The sequence below is a fragment of the Dipodomys merriami genome, unplaced genomic scaffold (genome assembly GCF_024711535.1).
Source record: "Dipodomys merriami isolate MVZ:Mamm:240054 unplaced genomic scaffold, mDipMer1.0.p SCAF_7, whole genome shotgun sequence".
In the NCBI taxonomy this organism is placed as follows: domain Eukaryota; kingdom Metazoa; phylum Chordata; class Mammalia; order Rodentia; family Heteromyidae; genus Dipodomys; species Dipodomys merriami.
Genome location: NW_027206290.1, coordinates 53871739 through 53892507, shown reverse-complemented (window position 1 = coordinate 53892507; position 20769 = coordinate 53871739). Strand labels below are relative to the sequence as shown.

At 44.3% G+C, this 20769-nt stretch overlaps 1 protein-coding gene across 2 annotated transcripts in view; it reads right to left on the bottom strand.

Moving 5' to 3' along the window:
* Window positions 1-5258: 5258 nt before the first annotated feature.
* Ralgapa2 (Ral GTPase activating protein catalytic subunit alpha 2) overlaps window positions 5259-20769 on the bottom strand; it is a 315000-nt gene continuing 299489 nt past the window's right edge. For both annotated transcript variants that reach the window (XM_070006662.1, XM_070006663.1), the window contains 2 exons: window positions 10512-10551; window positions 5259-7051 (listed from right to left, as the gene is read on the bottom strand). In XM_070006662.1, the coding sequence (XP_069862763.1) occupies window positions 10547-10551 (5 nt within the window). In that variant the 3' untranslated portion in view covers window positions 5259-7051; window positions 10512-10546. The remainder of the gene's footprint in view (window positions 7052-10511; window positions 10552-20769) is intronic.

Sequence of the window (20769 nt, the reverse complement as noted above, 5' to 3'; positions counted from 1 at the left end):
TTAAATATTCTGTCTAACTCAATAAGCATTTGAGAGAGGGAGAAAAGGGACACATCAATGGAGGACTAAAAATTACACCTAGACACAGAGGAAATAGCACTTATTCCAGAGGTCATTTACTTATTATTCTTTTCCTAAAAAAGACTGTTTCGAGTAGAGTTTGCAATCACATACATCATACAGTCTGATACCAAAGGCAGTATATTTTGATGCGAATATTTTAAAAAGTCTGATCAGTGCTTTTCATGTCTGACAAGTTACAAAAGAGAGGATGCTATCGGGGACTTCCTAGTTTCTCAACTTTACTTATGTAAAAAGGCAGAAATTTTGACATTATCTTTCAACCTCTCTCCCCCTCCCTCCTTCCCCCCTTTAGGCCTAGGTGTTTGTGGCTGTAGATGTCTGGAGGATGGGGCTGACTTTGCCAGCTACAGACCTGTGCCTTGAATAAACCAAGTAAGCAAGTGTGATGCTTACTTTGTATCCCATTTCTGCAACCTTCATATTTTTTGGTTGGAAAATGAAATGGAATTAAAAACATGTCCAGTTATAGCAGAAAGAGCAAATGATAATAGTGCTCCATGACATAAATGGTATAAACCAAAGTGGCCTCAATTTAGTTTGTATATACACAGTACCACCACACTAGGACAAATGTGTACAGATATGATATATATAAATGTCTGTCGTTATCACAGGAAACATAATAACTGGGCTGTTTTCCCTGGAATCTTAAGATGATTTTATATTATGGCTGCTATGTACCTTAAGCATTTTCTTTAAATTCCTTGGCACATGGCAAAATCTAAGAAAGACCTATGATAACAATGCTCAACACTGGAAGTTGGACTCATTTTGGAATTCTATTAAAGGTCTTCCATGATATGGCCTGAGATTTGTGTTTTTGAAAATGTTCTGATTACTTACAGGAATCACAATGGCCTGGAATATTCCCCTTTTCACCTTTCCTCTAAAATTCTTCTCTGCCTCCTCATTTCTTCTTCTTCCTCCTTCTCTTCTCTGTCTCTGTCTGCCTGTCTGTCTCTCTCTCTCTCTCTCTTTGTGGGGCTTGAACTCTGGGCCTAGACACTGTCCATGTGCTCTCCAGCTCAAGGCAAGCACTCTACCATTTGAGCCAAACACAGCGCCACTTTCGGTTTTCTAGTGGTTTATTGGAGATAGGAGTCTCATGGACTTTCCTGCCCAAGCTGGCTTTGAACTGTGATCCTCAGATCTAAGCCTCCTGAGTAGCTAGGATTGTAGGCATGAGTCACCGGTGCCTGGCTCTTTTTTATTTATGCCACTTCTGGGTCTGGGGCTTAACCTCATGCCCTGGGCACTGTCCATGAGCTTTTTTGTTCAAGGCAAACACTCTACCACTTCAGCAACAGCTCCACTTTTGGCTGTTTGGTGCTTCATTAGAGATAAGAATCTCACAGATTTTCTTGTCCAGGCTAGCTTCCAACCATGATCCTCAGATTGCAGCTTCTGAGTAGCTAGGATTATAGGTGTGAGCCACTGGTGCCTAGCATAAATACCCTTCTTTATGAGACGTTCGTAAAAATATCCTTTGAATCTCATATGCCCATTCCTAGACCTGAAATGTATTCCAAAAATATCCAAGAGAAGCTTCCAGGCAGGAATCCTGGAGGGCTTTCTACTAAGTCAAATTGTTAATGAGATGCAGGAGCACTGCCCCAAGAAGCAGGTGTGGTGCAACCAGCCACCTTTCAGATGACCCTGTGGCACACATGGTGGGGGTGGGGGAAGGAGGAGGGTTGAGTGCTGTCCAGAACATCACCAATGGGGCTGACTCAGGCTTACTAACCCACTTCCCCTTCCCTGTAGTCAGCTTTGGGCAGCTTTATGGAATGGAGATGCTGTGGTTCTTCTAGGTGTGTCTGAATCAGGGTGGGGAGCAGGGTAAGAATCAGGGTCTTACATGATAAGATTCCAAATGAAACCTTTGCACAGGTTAGGAAACACTGCTTCTGGGTCACAGAGTTTTACAGGCTCACACTGAGCTTCATTTTCCGAGGAACTAAGTATTAAAAGTAGGACATACTTACATGCAAGCTCTTGCTATCAATTAAAAAAAACTAAAAAAGAAGCTCATTTGACTCAGGTTCCATTTGACTCCTGGGCATATACCCAACATGACCCTCTTGAGGCCATTGATAGGCTCTGCAAGTAATTGACAGTCAACAAGTTCTTGCTAAAGGTACAAATCACACACACACACACACACACACACACACACACACACACACACACACACGCAGGCACACACACACACGCAGGCACACACCTTGGGATCCAATGTTGTAAGAGTTCACTGCTGTTCAGAGGCCCAGCCAGGATACCATCAGAGGCCCCTGGCCTAGCTGCAGTGTGATGATTGGGAGTCCTAAGGCAGGACCATCAACCTGGTTTCAGCCACACCAGCAACAGGCCATATTTTATCTTGTCTCCAGCTATTCACAAAGAGAAGCCCTCAACTGCTCTTGCTCAGAAATGCCAGGGATTCAGATCATCAGAAGGGTGGCTAGTACAGGGTGCTGCCCTGGAGAGAAGGAGCAAGGGACAAAGCTCTCTGTGAGACTTGATGCCAACTGCAGTAGTGGCTGGTACTGACCTAATCTTCATCAGACGGATTAAGTAGCTGAGGGTGATGATTCTTCCATGCAGATCTTCTGGTGGCTGGCTCTTAGCATTCCATGTTATGAATGACAAGATCAATTTTACACACGCATGTATAAAAAATTTCCCTGGAGTTGTCCCAACTATTATTTTGGACATGGATTTAGGATTTGGTTAAAATATTTTTGAATAACTTTATACAATAAAAATGCAAATACTATCTTATTAGATACCAGGACAGATTTTATTTTCCTACAAAGTAAGCATCTAAGTGCTGTGTCTACACTTCAGTAAATCATCACAGTAAATCAAAATAAAAGGGCAAAATGGGTGAACTGGAGATGGAGTGGTGTCATCAAAGGAGCCATGTGCTTTCCTGGAGTGGCTGCCGTGGTAGGGTATGTCCTGGCTCGCAAGCATACATACTCCCACAAAGGCAGGTTAGACACGGAGATCTTGCCTACCTTAGAACAAACCTTAGATGTGTGGTATCAGGGAAATTAAATAACAAGAGGCAGCAAACCAAGATTCAAATGACACTATAACTTAATTTACTACATTTATCAAATTTTCTCCTATTTACATGTACTAAACATTGTAGACTTGAATGCATATGTCATACATACATACTGAGTGCAACTCAACTACAAGGATGGTTGTTTCATGTTGAATTTCTCTTCAGGTACAGATATTTCCCTTCAGTAGATACAAAGTAACACACTGACACAAAAGACATCACAGTAGGTTTTGTATAATTCAACAAACCTCCACATAACAGGTCAGAGTCGTGCAGGTAATGACACCTGAGGAAGATCAGGAAGACGGGATTTGCATGGCTCTCTGGATCTCTATGATCTCATTTGTAAGGCTAAGGGTTTGATCAGTCAACCCATACCATAAAGTCAAGGGTCCTCCAATCACTGTGCTCTTAAGTGCTGCAGAGCTGGCTACTGAAGACACTTGTGACAGTCACCTGACTGAGCTAAATTTCTTTCCCTCTCTCTGAAGAAGGTCTAGCTACCTTCAAAGTTATAATTTTGTGGGATTACTATCTTTTTCTTTTTTTTTTCTGCCTATCCTGGGGCTTGAACTCAGAGCCTGGGCCTGTCTCTGAGCCTCTTTGTGCTCAAGACTAGTGCCCTACCACTTGAGCCACAGCACCACTTCTGGCTTTTTTTGGGGAGTAGTTTATTGGAGATAAGCATCTGACTGGCTTTGAACCATGATCCTCAGATCTCAGCCTCCTGAGTAGCTAGGATTATAGGAGTGAGCCACCAGTGCCCGATTGTTTTTATTATTTTTTATTTTATTTTTGAAGTACAAAAAGGTCTAATCAATGAGGCTATAGACATCATCTTTGTTCTACATGGAAATCTGGAATTCAGCATGTAGTGAAGTGAGGGAACTGGCCAGGCTCAGGGGGTGAGGGTGGGGGGAGGGGGACAGGCAGGCACACTTTGGGCCAATTAGAGCCACCTTTCTTTATACATGGTTGACCCACTAGTATTAACGTGCACTGTGGCTCAGGAGGGTCTCTACCACATGAGTGACCTTAGCAATATTGCTAAAAGGCATTTATTATAAAGAACACAATATTTACTTTGCTAACTGGAAAGAGAAAAAAAAGATCAATTTTCCACCCCAAATAACAAGAACGGCTGTGTGACTGCAAGTAAACATGGTTGTCAGATCCCTTGCTTCCCCCTCTAAATCTCCAGTCACGAAACTACTGGCTGTCATGAGGTGGGGGAGGGGGGGTCATAGGGTTGTTAAAATCATTAGGGATTACATGAAGGTTGAGATATTTGTTACTTACAATTGAATTTCCCACTTGAAGGTTAGGAGTGCTGTCTCACGGAGGCAAAATGAAATTGTGGAGAAGTTCAGGAAGTTAAACATGGCTTCCAAGGGCTGGGGCATGGCTCAGTGGAAAAGCATTTGCCTCGCATGCAGGAGGCCCAGGCTTTTCATCCATTCCCAGTGCCACAGAACACAAAAAACAAAAATTAAAGCGTCTCCCCATTCCTTATATTTCCCTTTTATGCAGCCAAGAATTCTGCAACAGAGATTTCTACAGCCTGAATATAAAATCTTCTCCCAGAAGCTCCTTGTTGTTAAAGGGTTACAGAGAGCTCTGAAGCCCAGGGACAGGTGATATGTTTCCACATAGAAAAAAAAAGGTCTGGGTACTGTGTAAGCATGAAACAAAGCAAAGCAACAACACTCGTAAGTCTGATGAATACGGGCCAATCACACTGGCCAGAGTTCAAACCACTAACAAACACATGAAAGGGCAGGGGGTGGAAGAATGAGAATAAAAATCAAAGCATTCGCTGACTTTAGGAGAAACACCATGACTTCCTGTCATCCTTTCTATTGCTGTTAAGCCCCCAATAAGTGAATATAACGACCCCTAGTAAACAGCCCACGGAGATGAAAGCTTCTACTCTGGAATGCCCCTTGTTCTTGTTCTCATGCCTTCAGACAGCAATCCTGGTGCTCTGGTTGGTGGGCCTGGGATTCAAACCTGCCCGCAATGCCCTGTAAATCACCTTTAAAGCAGACAGATTTTCCCTACACCTGGAAGGTCCATTTTTCTGATGGGAATGATGTTCCAATTCTTTTTTTTTTTTTTTTTTTTTTGTCGGTCGTGGGGCTTGAACTCTGGGCCTGGGCGCTGTCCCTCAGCTCTTCAGCTCAAGGCAAGCACTCTACCACTTGAGCTACAGCACCACTTCCGGTTTTCGGGTGGTTTATTGGAGATAGGAGTCTCATGGTCTCTCCTGCCCGGGCTGGCTTTGAACCGCGATCCTCAGATCTCAGCCTCCTGAGTAGCTAGGATTACAGGCGTGAGCCACCAGCGCCCGGCTGATGTTCCAATTCTTTATCATTTGTCCAAGACTGAGTCTGGCTCCTGGATTTGTCCACTTTTCCCAGGAAAGTCAAGACTAGCCAAATTAACTCAATGGTTGATGGGAAAAGCTGGCTCCTCCAAGGAAACAGCTGTTTTGATGGGGGTGACCTCTTTAGGCTGTAGGTAACCAAGTAGGCTGAGGGGACATATAAGTGTACAGAAAACCAGAGGGCAGAGGAAGGCAGACACAGGGCCTGCCTTCTGAAGCCTGGGCCCCACCTATAGCTATGTTATGATGGGGGAGGGGGCACTGTGACATGATCTCATATAAGACCAAGGACTGAGCAGCCAGGACTGGCCTCTGATGTGCTTCTTGGATTTCTTTCTAAGGCAGAGTGGGGAGTGGAGCAAGCCTCAGGCTCTGAGACCACTTCAGAACCTGGAAAGAGGCAGAGGGTGAGCCACACAGGTCTTCCTGTGAACCAATTTCTCTGGTACTAGATGGCAGGGTCCACCTACAGGTACCCCTCCAGGGAGATGGGAAGCCCAGAGGCAGGACTTTTCATTGTTCCTTCTTCTTCCTTCCTTTCTTTTCTTGTTAAACAGGCCTAGCATACCTTGGAGACAACTGGACAACAGATGCAGATCAAATCTCCCTTGTTTGGAATGTATTACTCTAAAACTCAGTGTGGCAAGAATCATTTCTAAGGTCTGTCTTGGCCCTGTCTGAGCAGCAGGCAGGAGAGAAGTGAGGATTTGGCTATTACTCGATGACCATCCAGCTGGCACGTGGAGCTGGTAGTTGCTTTGTATTGATGCTGGGCTAGGCTGAACTTAGGGATGCTTCTTGTCCTACGGGAATTCTCAAAAGAACATTACCCTTTCTTTCTAGAGACTTTTGAGTGTTCTGGAATAGGAGCATCACTGTGATGACTGAGGGTGTTTGGGTGGTGAGGAGAACCTCTTCAGTTAGTGTATATCAAGCACCAGGTGGAAAAAGACTCAATACTGAGGTAAAATTCCTGGGCAAAAGACCCTTGGGTGAATCAATTTTTAGGATGATGAAATTTTTGAGTAAACTATAAATTTTCACATAAATAGAACTAGCAAAATCAACACAGAAGCAATTCCAGGCGCAATCAAACAGTTATTTTGTCAGCCCTCTAGGAATCATACTTGGGCTTATAAATAGGGGGAAACATTTCAGGGTGCAGAGAGTAACTGCCCTCTGTACCCTCCCTTCTTTCCTGCTGGGATCTATCTAGAGCAGCCAGGCCAGTGTATTCTGGGGTGAGCAGTCTCCAAGGGCTCTGTCTCTGGTTGTTGATGATTTTTTCTTCTTTAGAGGCTCAAGGTTTGAGTGTTCTCAAGACTAGACAGTGCGTCATTCACCTCTGACTTCAGAGGCCCAGTATTGTGGAGGCTTGCTATGGGCACTGGCACAGCCACAGGGCTTCCTGTGGTCTCTGGGACTGGGGGCTGAAGGGTGGGGATCCTCTTGGTCTGTTCCATACTGACCGGCTTCTTGAAGTCCACACTCAGCCTGGAGGCCAAGTCCTGCAAAGGAAGCAAAGAATGGCCAAGTCATGGAATCTACTGAGGCTCTGAAGACATAGATTTAAGGGAACTTGGTCCTCAGCATGATGTTTGATGTCTTCCACTCTTCCAAGTGTGCTTGCAAAGATGTTTGTTGAACACATCGACAAATGAAAGTCTTTCCTGCCTAGTCTTTGGCTTGGGCTTTTATGTATCACCTAAGAGGCTACCATCTTTTTGAAATAAACTCAGGTTGTGGACAATCCAGAAGTAAAAAATGAAGAGAAGAGGCATCCGGTTAGAGCAAAAGGGACAGAGAGCCACGAGGAACCAGAGTTGATGAAAAGGCCAGTGAAACTTCAACTTCAGCTTGTGGAGCTCTGTCAGTGTTGCTGGAATCTCCACGTGCTTACATATTGATATTTTACACAGAGAGTTACTACTCAATTATTCCCCAAAGGGCCAAAGACTAGAGGTCAGGCCTAAATTGCTTGTCTGAATGAGTCCAGATGAGCATACTAGAGGGAAAAGGAATACAATTAAAAGGTGTGGATCTGTACCTACCCCCTTCCCCGGGGGTGGCTCCCAGGAGCTCAGAGGAATACAAGAATGTCTGCTGCAATACACAGCCACTGTTGCCAGCAGTTTGCTTTCCCCTGGGACTATTCTGCGAATGAGAGGATCATTTCATCACCTTTCCCCTAGTGAGATATTTTTAAATCCTGTTGTATTATACAGCCCGAGTTCCCTGGTGTGACCTCAGCTAGAACAACCCTCAAGAGCATGAATTTTAGATCCTCCTCCTCCTCCTCCTCCTTCAGACTTTACTTCCAGGGATTTGGTCTTTAAAATGATGGTTGAGATTGACAGTTATCCCATTCACAGACAGCTAGCCTCTAAGCTTGCCTCATGGTTTCTTGGGAAGAGCTCCAGAAATCAATACTCTAAACATGCATGGACCTGTAGAAGAGACCTGCCCATGTGCTATAAAGTCTGCACTTTCAGACTCCAGAGTAGGGCCTCTACCTTTGCCTCTCTTTTTTTTTTCAGCTCTGTGAGGTCTGCCAACACAGCAGTCCTCCTGGGCCTTGTCCCATGGTTTTCCTCTGTAAAATCAGGCTGCTAGGGCTAAGCATACAGTTTAGGAATAGAAGGCTTGCCTAATATGTATGAGGCTCTGGGGTCTTATCCCCAGCACCACAAAAAAACAATCCAGGAAGCTTTGGATAAAGCCAGCATAGCTACACTGTTATCTACAATAAAGACATGATGTTTAAAGGTATCTCTCCACTCCCTTGTCACTAGGGATGAGTACAAGTATAAAATCCATGGGTGAAGAGCAGCAGAGAAACAACCTCCAGCTTGAAATGCCACCTCCCTCTGTAATCAGATCAACTGGGTTAAGAAAATAAAACAAGAAATGCAAGTCAAGCCGGGTACTGGTGGCTCATGTCTATAAACAAATCTAGCTACTCAAAAGGCTGAGATATGAGGATTATGGTTTGAAGCCAGGTAGGAAAGATTGTGAGACTCTTATCTCCAATTAACCACCTAAAAGCCAGAAGTAGAGCTGTGGCCTAAGTGAGAGTGTTAGCTTTGAGGTACAAAAGCTCAGGGACAGTGCCCTGGCCCTGAGTTCAAGCTCCAGCACTGGTGTAAACACACACACAAACATACACATACACACACTCATGCAGGCATGCACACAATGCAAATCAATGAGATATTAGTGATGATCAAAGATAATCCTAGCTCAGAAGGCCAAAATTTCAGCCCAGTTCCCACCCCCTTCCCCACCTCCAGAGGACAAGAAATGAAAGGAAGGCCATCCCTTGAACTCCTATAGTGGCACATGTGGTCAGAATAATGCTCACTGTCCTAGTGAATGAACCTGAACCAGCAGCATGAAACTCTGCAGTGAAGACCCTGCACATTGGAAAGTACAGACCCCATTGGCCGGGGCAGAGGGCAAAGCCACACCAGAAGTGGGCCTAGGGCCAGTGCCACTGTGTTCCTTGCATTCCTCTAGTTTCCAACTTCCTGCTGCTGCATCCTCATCTTGTGATGGCTCCCATGTGCCCTCAGTGCCCAGTGATGGATGGGGCGGCAGCAGCTGCAGAACGAGCAGACAGGCCACAAAAGAGGGCTGCCTTCCTGATGTGCTAATTCCACTTGCAAGCTGCTGGCAGTGCTGCCCTGGCTTATCTTCTTCCTGGTGATATAGGCTAGGGGTCTATTCAGAGGGCACTAGGACCCCACTTCACCTCTGCTATGGCAGATGCAGGAAGACACAGAGGGCCAGGAGGGTCCTGGGGAACAGAAAGAAACCTTTGCACCAATCTCTCTGCTGGGAAGGATGGGTGTGATCTTGCTCTATCCTGATGACTGAGCACATGGCTCTGAGGTTCCTTGTCAACTCTGGGAGCTGATGTAAGTGAGCCCAGGTTGGGATAATGCTGGCAGCTGGGCCAGGAGGTCAGCTTGCTGAGATGTTGGCTGTTCATCCAACCGGCAGGTTTAACAGCTCTGCCTGGTGCATGAGTTTTGTGTTCTGGACAAGCCATCCAATCTAGACTCTAACATTGTTTGTCTTAATTGTTCTACTCTTGTTTGTTCTAAGACACAGTGGCTGGCATCTGTGCCTCACATCCCACCTTAGGCTAATAATAATGACAGTTCACTTATTTGCTTTCTTCTTTGGGTGACATTACTCCCCAAACAAGAACTATCAATTCTTCTCTTTCTACCTACGAGCCTGTTAGCTCCTACAACCTGGGCCATACAGGGCAGTATTTTTACTCAATCATCTATCAGAGTGCTCTGGGGATGGGCTCAGATGCCAGACCAGAAAGGCAAGGTCAGAAGGTCACACCTGCCACAGCCAGATTGCCCTGTAGGTCCTAGACTGTTGATCCCTGGGTTCTCCACCCTCTATGTTCCCCCAGCTTTTGTCTGCTTCTCCTCCCCCCAGCTGTTCCATTTATCACCCCCCCCCCAACATGCCTTTCCCACATGGAGGCCTTGGAGGCTTCCATTAAGGCCAGCGGTCAAAGGCCAGAACAGCACGTGCCACATCTTATCGGTCCATCTCAAGATCCAACTCCTCCTGCCTTGGGCAACAAAAATGGGGACAGCCCTTGTGCCCATGGCTCCCTGCAGCCCTCCACACAAAAGAGTGGTGACAAAGACGTTTTCCGGGATGGCAGGTGTTGGTGTGGGATTCTGCCAGTGCACAGACAGAAGAAAGGCAGGCAAAGCTGTTTTTTTTTTTTTTTTTTTTTTTTTCAGGCAGTGCAGACATGCAGGGGCAGGAGAGTGGGCAAAGCCCTTGGGGAGGAGAGCAGGAGGCAGCCAAGGCTGAGGCACAGGAAGGCAAGCAGACATGCAGCAGCAGTAGCATCGAGGGGAGCCTGTTAGTCAATTTACACCCCTTCCCCCAAAGCAAGGTGGATGGGAAAACCCACTGAAGTGTCACCCTTACCTTGCTCCAATATTGTAATGAGACCTTTAGGTATTTTAATCTGAAAGGAAAGAACACAAAATCAAATGAATGTAAGTGTGGCACCCCTACAGCTTCAAATAGATAATTAACACAGTGCTAATAATACATGTAATCCAGAGTTGTAGCAGTTTGCTTCAATCTTTACAGATCATTAAGACGTGGAAATTCTACTCAAGGGGACAAAATACTAGCTAGTAACACATTTACAAATGGGAAAGGAAGAAGATATTAAAAATACCCAGAATATACATAGCAGATCTTGTTAGGAGCCCTATAGACTCAAGGCACTACTGGCAGCTGCATCCCTTTGCTGGTGCCCAGCCTTTCCAGACTGCTAACCGAAATACCTGTCTTTAAAACTCTTATTTGACTGTTCAGTGTTGGACTTAAAAAAATAATTGAGCACACTAAGTGTGCAAGTTACATGGCTCCAAGTTTTATTTTATAGGTTTCTGCATTGTACACATATGTGTTAAAATTCAGCCTAGTGTCACATACAATGTGACAGTCGCCAGGGAAGGAAACATGCAATCTGCTGTGCATAGTAAAACTCAGGAAGGGGACCCTGAGGTAATGAACTTGGACCACAAGCTTACTCGTTCATACCAACTACGGCACAGGACCCCAGCAGGGAAGCTGAGCTGAGGGTCTTAAGTTTTCCATCCTTGGTGACAGGTCTCACCATCAGACCTTCCATCAGACCTTCCTCACCACTCTGCTTTCTAGGTGGATTTTCTGCAGCAAATACATGATGTTTCTGCATCAGACTTCTCTTATCTCTAGCCCCTCGCAGCCCTCCTGAATTCAGTCACTAGACCACCATGCAATCTGGACAAAGGACATTTATCAATGACATTGACCATTGTCTGCATGGCCACATTGTAAACCTGGATTTTCTGCTGACCCATCTGTGAAGGTTGACATAGTAAGCAGAGTCAGTCAGAAGGAATACTGACATTCAGCTGGGTCTCTGTGAAGGACATGTAGACTTCTACAAAGATATATTTTCCAATCCATTGATAACCCCTCACCAAAAACAAAAACTCTACCATTGGCGTTTGGGAAGTTCAGGATCCGTAACTGATCCTAGATGATCTAGTGGTATTTTCTGTCTTACTGGTTTGATTTCAGCCACAGCTTATGTGCAGGCAAGAGTTCAGGGCTGGTGTTGAATGTTGGTAACAGACCTTGTGGATTTTTGAGACTTCTTATTTTCCCCCATTGCACTGCACTGTGGGACCCCAGTTCCTCTCATGGAAGATCCACAGAGTGCTTCTGTGTGGATCTTCTAGTTGAGAAGGCTCTGCTTTCAGAAAACCATGCCACTAAAGCACTCCCATGTGAGTAAAGGCTGTCTTTATGAAGGGGCTCCTTGATCTCACTCCCCTGCAGCCCCCTCAGCCCTGGTTCTGCTGTGCGTATAGGCTCCTGATTGGTAGAAACCAAGAAAGCAGATGGTGCACTAACAATGGAGGACTTGTTTGTAATTGCTGATGAGGACTGGGTTGCTCCTCTCCTGAGAGTCCCCAGATGCAGCCTGGTGTGGTGTGCCGGACCACAAAGAATGTCTCAGTAACTGCCAATCCATGGTTGAGTTAAGGAGATGCAAAGAGAGAGGCAGTTGGAGGCTGCCTTGATTATTCCACAAGGCTCAAATGTCACCTACCCTTGACATGCAGGCAATGATCCCAGAGGGTGGGATCCCAGTGGCTTAGGGCAGGAGTATATGCTGTCAGTTTCCTGGTACATCCCTGGGGATCACCACAAGGCATCAACTACCCTTTGCACTGATAGAAGACACCAGAAGACAGCACAGGGCTTAGAGATGAGGATGAGAAGAGATTGGAAGGCATACGATGCCCAAGGAAGAGGGGGTGATAGGGTAGAGTCACAAAGCATGGTTTTACTTCCCATCAGCTGGGCCCTGATATGTGCCAGAAACTGTCCTAGGCTGTGGCCTGTTGCAGCAGACACAGCCAGAGAAAACCTCTGCCTTTAGAGGCTTTGGAAAACGGTGGCAGAGTATTAGTATGCAGTCCAATATTGCCCAATATTGTCCCGTATGAGCAACAACAACAACAAACTAACAATAAACTTCTGACAGGCATCTACATGCCAGTGTCTAATGCCTGCAATCCTAGTTACTCAGATGGCTGAGATATGAGTATCATGGTTCGAAACCAGCCCGGCAGGGAAGTTCATGAGACTATCTGCAATAAACTCAGAAAAAGCCAAAAGTGGCACTGTGACTCAAGTGGTAGAACACTACCCTTGAGCACAGAGAAGCTCAAGGACAGAGCCCAGACCCTAAGTTCAAGCCCAGGACCAGCAAACAAACAAAAAAACACAACAACAAAACCGAATAAAGGACAGGTATAAGTATTGTAAATAAATAGATACCTAGTACTTTTGTGGTGTTTTAGGACAGGGAATACATTAGGAAATGTTAATATCTTAAAAGTCTCCCTGGAAGTCAGGTGCAGGTGGTTCATGCTTGTAATCCTAGCTACTCAAGAGGCTGAGAGCTGAGGACTGTGATTCAAAGTCAGCTTGGTCAGGAAAGTCTGAGAGACTAATATCTCCAGTTAACCACACAAAAAAAAAGACAAAAGAAAAAGAAAAAAAGAAAGCTGGAAATGGAGCTATGGTGGAGTGGTAGAACACTAGCTTTGCGCACAAAAACTCCAGAACAGTGACTAGGCCCTGAGTTCAAGACCCAGGACACATATGCGCGCGCACACACACACACACACACACACACACACATGCGCGCGCGCGCACACACACACACACACACACACACACATGCGCGCGCGCGCGCACACACACACACACACACACACACACACACACACATGCGCGCGCGCGCACACACACACACACACACACACACATGCGCGCGCGCACACACACACACACACACACACACACACACACACACACACACACACACACACACACACACACACACACACACACACACACACACACACACACACACCCCGAGTCTCATGGTAAGTAGTAATGAAAAAAAAGTTGGGAGACATTGAATTATAAAGTTAGTAAGTGTCTTGAATGAGAAGCTATTGTATTGTAGTGGCACTGGAATCTAGGAGTTGGATCCTTTCATAAGGAAGGGCAGTTGAGTGAAACAGTTGTGTCAATCATTGGCTCTAGAAGTCATTTTTTTTTCTGATGCTAGTACTAGGTCTTGAACTCAAGGCCTGGATGCTATTTCTTAGCTTTTTCCACTCAAAGCCATTACTCTATCACTTGAGCCATAGCTCCATTTCCAGATTTCTGGTAACTAATTGGATTTAAGAGTCTCACAGACTTTACTGACTGGTCTGGCTTTGAACTGCAATCCTCCTATCCCAGCTTCCTGAATAGTTATAATTATAGGTAGGAGTACCTGGCCCTTCATATGTCACTTATAAAGAGAAATGTCCTACTTCTTTGGACTTGTGTGCCTTCTCTGGTACTCTGGATGCAAACATGAATTTCAGAAAACACAGGAAATAATAAACCCTGTAGGAGATTTGTTGTGTTCTCTGATACTCTTTCTAGCAGAGTGGCTTGCAGACAACTTCTTTTTACAGCACATTTGCCCCAGCTGTAGTTACTGGATAGCAAAAGGGAAAGGTGTGAAGCAAGCTTCTTATCTCTGAGGAAAGCTTGCATGCAGACTGCCACCTGGGACAGAGCTGGGCAGGGTCAGACAAGAAGAGTGGCTGCCTCTCCCTGGATTCTTGTTACTGAACAGTCGGTGTGGAAAATGATTAACTGGTTCAAGATAATTAGGAAAGAGAATGATTTTGAAAGCTGGCATCAATGAGGGAGAGAAACAGTGAACTAAGGTTCCAGCGTTAGGCAAGTGCTAACTATGCTACCAGCAGGAAGGAGGACAGAGAGAGAGAAAGAGTTCAGAGAACTGTCTGGGTTATTCAGACCTCTTGGAATAGCTCTGAGGAAAGGAACAGGTGCAGGCAGTGGATGGGGTAAGCTCACACACACAACTCAACACAGGCAACCCAAGACCAATGGGAATTCGCCAGCCTCATTAACATCTCCAAATGGCCCAAGGATGGCTTCCAGTATTTCCAGTCCAGCAGCAGTGGCTGTGATCTGGCCTCAGCCCTGCCTCTGGGCTTGGCTTCCTCTATTTGGTCGTTGGTCTTGCTCATCAACTTTAGTTCTGAAACAGAAAGCAGGACAGCTGGACCAACAGGAAGAGAGAGAGGCAGAGAACACATGTATTGTGCACCTGCATGTGCATGCACACCTGTGCAGGGATTCAGGGAGCAGGTGGAACATTCATGAAAAAAAATCTTTTCTTTCTTTTCTCCAACTATAATGTATGTTAGGAGCAATGATTGAATTAAACTCATTTATACATTGAAAATTAATATATCAGTGTTAATTTTCTAGTTAGACCACTAGGTAGAAGAGTTTTTGGATCTTTTCTACACTTCACAGAACATGAATACCAAGGTTTCTTAGCTGTCATCTTATCAGACTGGATTCCTTCTAATGAATGGCAAGACAGCACACACAAATGTTCACTGTAGCACTATTCCTAACAGCTGATGAATGGACAATGGAATATTATTGGAAAGTAAAAAAGTGAACGGACATATCTACAACATGGATGAACCTTGAAAACATGTGAAAGAAAAGAACAAAGTCACCAAAGATCACATACTGTGTGATTTCACTTATACAAAATGGCCAGAATAGGAAGATTCAGAGACTGAAGGCAGATTAGTAGTTTCATTGGGTAGATGGGGAGGAATGGCAATTATGAGTTTTTTTCCCAAAGGGCATGAAAATGTTCTAGAATCAGAGGATGAAGATAACTGCACAGGCTTGTGAATATGGTACGTGAATTATACCTTGGTATATTTTGTTTCTGTGCTTGGGATTGAATACAGTACCTTGAGTATGCTAAGCAAGCATTTTACTATGATGGACACCCCTAGCACAACAGCTAATTGTAAAGATGGCAAAGCAGGGTAGACCTGAGCTACACTCTAATCTTCCCATTCCCAAACCTAAATAACAGAAATGGACCTAAAATTTAGAGGGGAGGGGGAACCCCTGTGGACTAAGGAAAGCAGAGGAACAGGATACATAGAAGCTTCACAGATGCCACTAGCATCTCTTCTCCTGGGGCCATTTCATCAATTTCTTATCAATGTCAAAGCAAACAGGGCTGGCCCTGCAGGTAGCATGCAACTCTTCGGTGGGTTATTGTCCTATTAAGGCTGTCTCTGAAGTGTCTTCTAACTTGAACTCATTTGCCTTAAAACAATTCAGGATGGTAGAGGTGGGATACTGTGATCTTCCCAGAACATCCTGGGTTCCTGGGTGCTATTCAGGACTATTTTCTTTTTTGTAAATATCCTGATAATCAGCATCTGGAGAAAATATTAGTCTATGGGAAGTTGTGAGAGGGTAGAGAATTCTAATACATTCTGAGGTCTGACAGCTGTTGATCAACTTTAGTCTTCTTCCCTCATCTGGAAGACCCCCTCATCTGAAGTATTTGGGAAACATTTATGAACTGTCTGGAGTTCCTCCTTTGTGGGATTCCTGAGATGCTCTGATGAAAATAATGTTTACTTAAGCTGCAGAACCGATAGTTGTGTATTCCAAGGACCTGAATTTCAATATCTAACTATCAGCCAGCTTTGGGTGACAAAGAACAGTCAAGTGGCTATGGATTCCCTTTACCGGGTCCTTTCCTTCTTCTTATTCTAAACCCTTTCTTCTAGGATGCCCCTGGAGCAGCTAACATTGTCCTGGCCCAAGTGCCTGGTCTTGCACAGCTGAGTGTGTGCTTGATGGAAACTGGAGGGCACTGGTGCTAACTGGAGCCTATTGTTTCTCCTGCTACTTCTCCACACCCTGGGGATGCAGCTAGGAAGCAAGGTTTCCCTAATGACAACACAAGAGGCAGTAGGGTCTGCCCAAGTACACGCAGCAGCAATGGCATGGTGTGTGGGTGCACATGTTATTTAGCCTGATATCAGGATTCTGGGGGAGCAGAACCTTCTCAAGTGAGCCCTTGAAGACCCTTGGGCAACCTCAAGAATGGCAGGAATCCTGCTGGGGAGAGGAAAGGTGCGGGACATCGTGGGCCATCAGTTCCTATCACAGGTAGGAGGGATTAGGAGAAGGCAACTACTGAGTGAGGAACACAGGCGGGCAGAACATATCCTCTGGCATCTGGGATCTGGCTGTTTCATATTCTTGAAGAGGTTGAAAAATAGGGTTTTGTCTAGTCTTTTCTACAGTACAACAGAGCTGGCCATGACAGTGCTGCAAATTCCTCTTTCTTCATTTCCTTCTTTCCTCCCTCCTCACATTCCTGTTTCCTATAAAAACAGATTGGTATGTTTCTCATTTTTAAGAGACTTTTCTTTTCTCCAGCTTTTTGTGGGATGTTAAAGACTGAAAAAAAAAAAAGAATCAGCTTTTCGCTTCATTATGCTACTCATAGGTTTATTTCCTGGCTATCATCTTGCATCTCTCTGGGAAAGGATAGTATAAAATAGCCTTTCTTATTTCTGCCAGAACTTACATAAATGCCAGTTAAGAGAGCGTGCATTTGGCTTCTGCTCATTGCTAAATAGAATTTCGAGCAAAATCACTGAATTTTCTAAGAAGCTGAGCAGCTGAGGCTGTACATGCCACCTGCAAGGTCAGGTCCACAGGAGAGCCACATACTCGGGTCACAAGAAATGTGAGCCTGGGGTGCCAGAAGAAGCCTTGGGTTCTTCTTACTTAAACTGTCAAGGTTATTTCAAATAAGCTTTAATTAAGACTCATTTCCAAAAACTGTCTCTGAGAAAGATTCTTGGTACCTGTCGGCTATCTCTTGGCAACTGCTGCAGCCTCCCCTGAGCTGTAATTAGCAGTTAGGCAGGAGGAAGATGCCACCTGCACTTAAAGCTCTGCAAGGCCTGGGAAACCAGGACTGGCTGACTGGAGCATTTTGCAGAAAAGCAACACCTTCCAGCAGTTTCCAGAGAGGCCAGATTTAAGGCATTGTCAGTACTGCAGAATAAATTGTCTCTGCTCCCTTCTTATTCTGGAAACCATGGACATCTTTGATCTCGGCACTAGCTCCAGGGTCCAGAAGAACCACAGTGTTTACTAAAGGCAAAGATCTTCCTCTTTTCTTCCCACATCTGCTATCCTCCATCCTGTTCTTCTTGATGTGTCTTCCCATCCTCAGTCATTTTGGTTCTTAGCCTAAGTGGCAAAGTTATAAATTGACTGAGAGGATGCTTGTAGATGATCTGGGGCACAGAGGGAAAGTTTCTATTTTCTTTCAGGGTCACAAAGCAGATAGTAGGGTCTACCTCAGGGGAGTCTCAACCCAACTGGTCCCATGCCACTGGCTTTTTCACTTTTATAGTTGGTGGTAACTAATCTGACTTTATTTAAAAAATAGGCAAATGGGTCATGAGTATCTGCTTTTCTCTATAAGAGAAAGGGAGATTCAGGCCTGTCCAAGGTCCCCAGAGCCTTCTGCAGCCCCTCAGGTATCCCACACAGGCCTGCTCAGAGGCAACAGCCAAGGAAAGGCACGCTCAGTTCAGAGATGTAATATTTCACAGGTAACAGTACTTTGTTCTAGCTAATCAGGTGGAAAAAATTTTTTTGGTCTCATCCGTTTGTCTCAGAGCTGGCACTGAGAAGAATAACAGCTTAAAAAGGACAAAGGAATGAATGAGCATGAAGCAAAATGTGGTGCCAAACAGGGTCATCACAAATTCAGAAACCATAAGGATCATTTATTAAAGCATCCTGAATCAAGCTTTACTTATTCAAAACTGCACTATCCAGTCTGTGGATTAAGTAGCTTCTTGGCTTCCCCTCCCTTCCCCCATATCCAGTTTTGACCATATTGCTTATCACTGGCCTACTTTTTCTAAGAGATCATGATGGGAGGGAGCAGATGAAATGTAATTACAGGTGTTTGTTCTGCATCTTGCATCAGGCCCAACACATCTGTGGTCCAGAGACACACCTGTACTACTTAAAGAAACAGCCTGCCTCATCCCTGTCCTCCCCTGCCATTTTCTCCTATTGCATGTGTTGTAAGAAAGACATACAGCATTCTCTAAAGAATTTATAATCTATTATGGTCAGAACATACACAAGACAAACTTAGATATATGCTAAGAATGATCAAGAGAAAAGCACACATGTTTCTCTACTTAGGATAGAGCATAGACCCATCATAAATTGAAAGTATCATTAAATTGGACAATCAGTGATTCCAATGTGCAGCTGGAGCTGAGCACCATTGGGTTTCAGTGATGAAATTAAGGTTGGTTAAAAATTTCCTATCAATGCCTTATCATCTTTTCAAGAATACCTCTATAAACTATTAAAGAATGGTACTAGCCAGGTGAAAAGGAAGACATAAGCTGGGCCAGAAGGGAATACTGGGATGGAGTAAGTGGCCACGAAGGAAGAGTCAGTTGTAAGACCTGTGGCAAAATTTCTGACATACAGCCTAGTATGCTAAGGCTATGAATGTGGGGGCTGTGATTTCTTAGACAGACAAACAATAATGTACATAGACTTGACTTTAGGGGAAATTTAGGGATGAACTGCATGGAAACACATTCTGGCCTTTCATATTAACAAAAATCCAGAAGTCATAGTTATGATTATAGGCCCTTCAAACTGCTGGGTGACCACCAGGGCTATTATGTCCAAGTGTGAGATGAGAAGTGAGTTGTCCTTGTTTCCAGCTTATCCACCATCTTTGCTTATTCCTTCATGGGTGGGTCTTCAACTTAGGCACAGTTAATAAAGAGGGGTTAAACCTGGTATTTCCTGAAATCCCTTACAACTCCACATTCTAAAGCCAGTTTTAGCAAAGTTATGCTGAAGCTAAACACTTACAAATTACAAGCTGTGCTACCAATTGGAACCTTTTTAAAAGGGAGGCATGGAGCAGGGGAGAAAGGGTGAATACTGAATGCATCTGAAACAGGACTGAACGTTTAATGACTGGAACAACTCTTTGGGGATTAAAGTTGGAGTTTACCTATTTAGGGGATTAGTTTGATTATTAATTGTCCAGAGTAAGAGCCAACAAAAAATTCTCATCAGGACATGTGTGCAGACTGACAGGTGCAATATCTTGGCACAGGTAAACATAGTGTATGGTTAGCAAGTAGAAGCTGGTGTGACTACAGAACTAATTTGTATAGTGTCTACATCCCATATTCGTGTTGGGATTGAGCAGTGGCATGAGTGCTTCTGTCTATCTCTATGAGATTATACTGACCATCAAATTGACTTACTGACACTTTCTATAAACTTACCATCACAGTTTTGTAGTAGAAAAGAATAATAAATGTCTGTTCTATAAGGCAAATGAACACACTAATCCGCCCCAATAAGGATACTTTCATAAAGTATGAGAAAGATGAAGTTTCAGGGGCTGTTGGTTGAGGCAGTTGTCTAAGTCTAACCGACGCAGGCTAATTTGGGGTAAGCCCCATTATAACTTAGAGTGGGAGATCAGATGAAGTAGAGTTAGGCGTTTTCTTCTACTTATTCTAAATGCTGTAGCTTTTATGATTGAGTCTATCATGAGGGAGGAAAGGGTTGCTGACCATGTCTTGGAGAAATCAAATGCTGTGTTTATGAGGGCTAACAAATAAACAAAGATTTGTGCTCCCTCTGCTGGTTCTCTACAGCAATATTGAGAGGATTTTAAGCAGTGTTGGCATCTTCAGCAAATATGTCAACTCTCATTTCACTTAACTTGGTTTAGATATCATTGGAAAAAAAAATCCTTACCAATTTCTGACCAAAGTAGCTGAAAATTCTTAATGTTATAGACACTAAATTAGACACAGCTCTAATTTTCAACTATCAAACTTCTATCTGTGACTGTAAGAGTGATTTGAGACTCATTTACCAACAGACCATAGAGGCTTCCTCCAAGATGTTAAAGTCTAGACATAATCTTTAGCTTTAGAACAGTTCTAGGAAAAACTCTCAAGTCCATGCAAAAGTTTCTTTCCTTTTTTTGCTCTATAAGAGCACCTTCTGAAAGGTAAAGATTTATATTATTTATATATTTTCTGATAATGTCAAACATTAGACTAGATTCTCCAAATCATTAACATGCAGAAGAATGACCTCATGGTGAACAGATGTACTTGGCTGTGAGCTGCAGTGATTACATCAGCCCCTCCTCAGC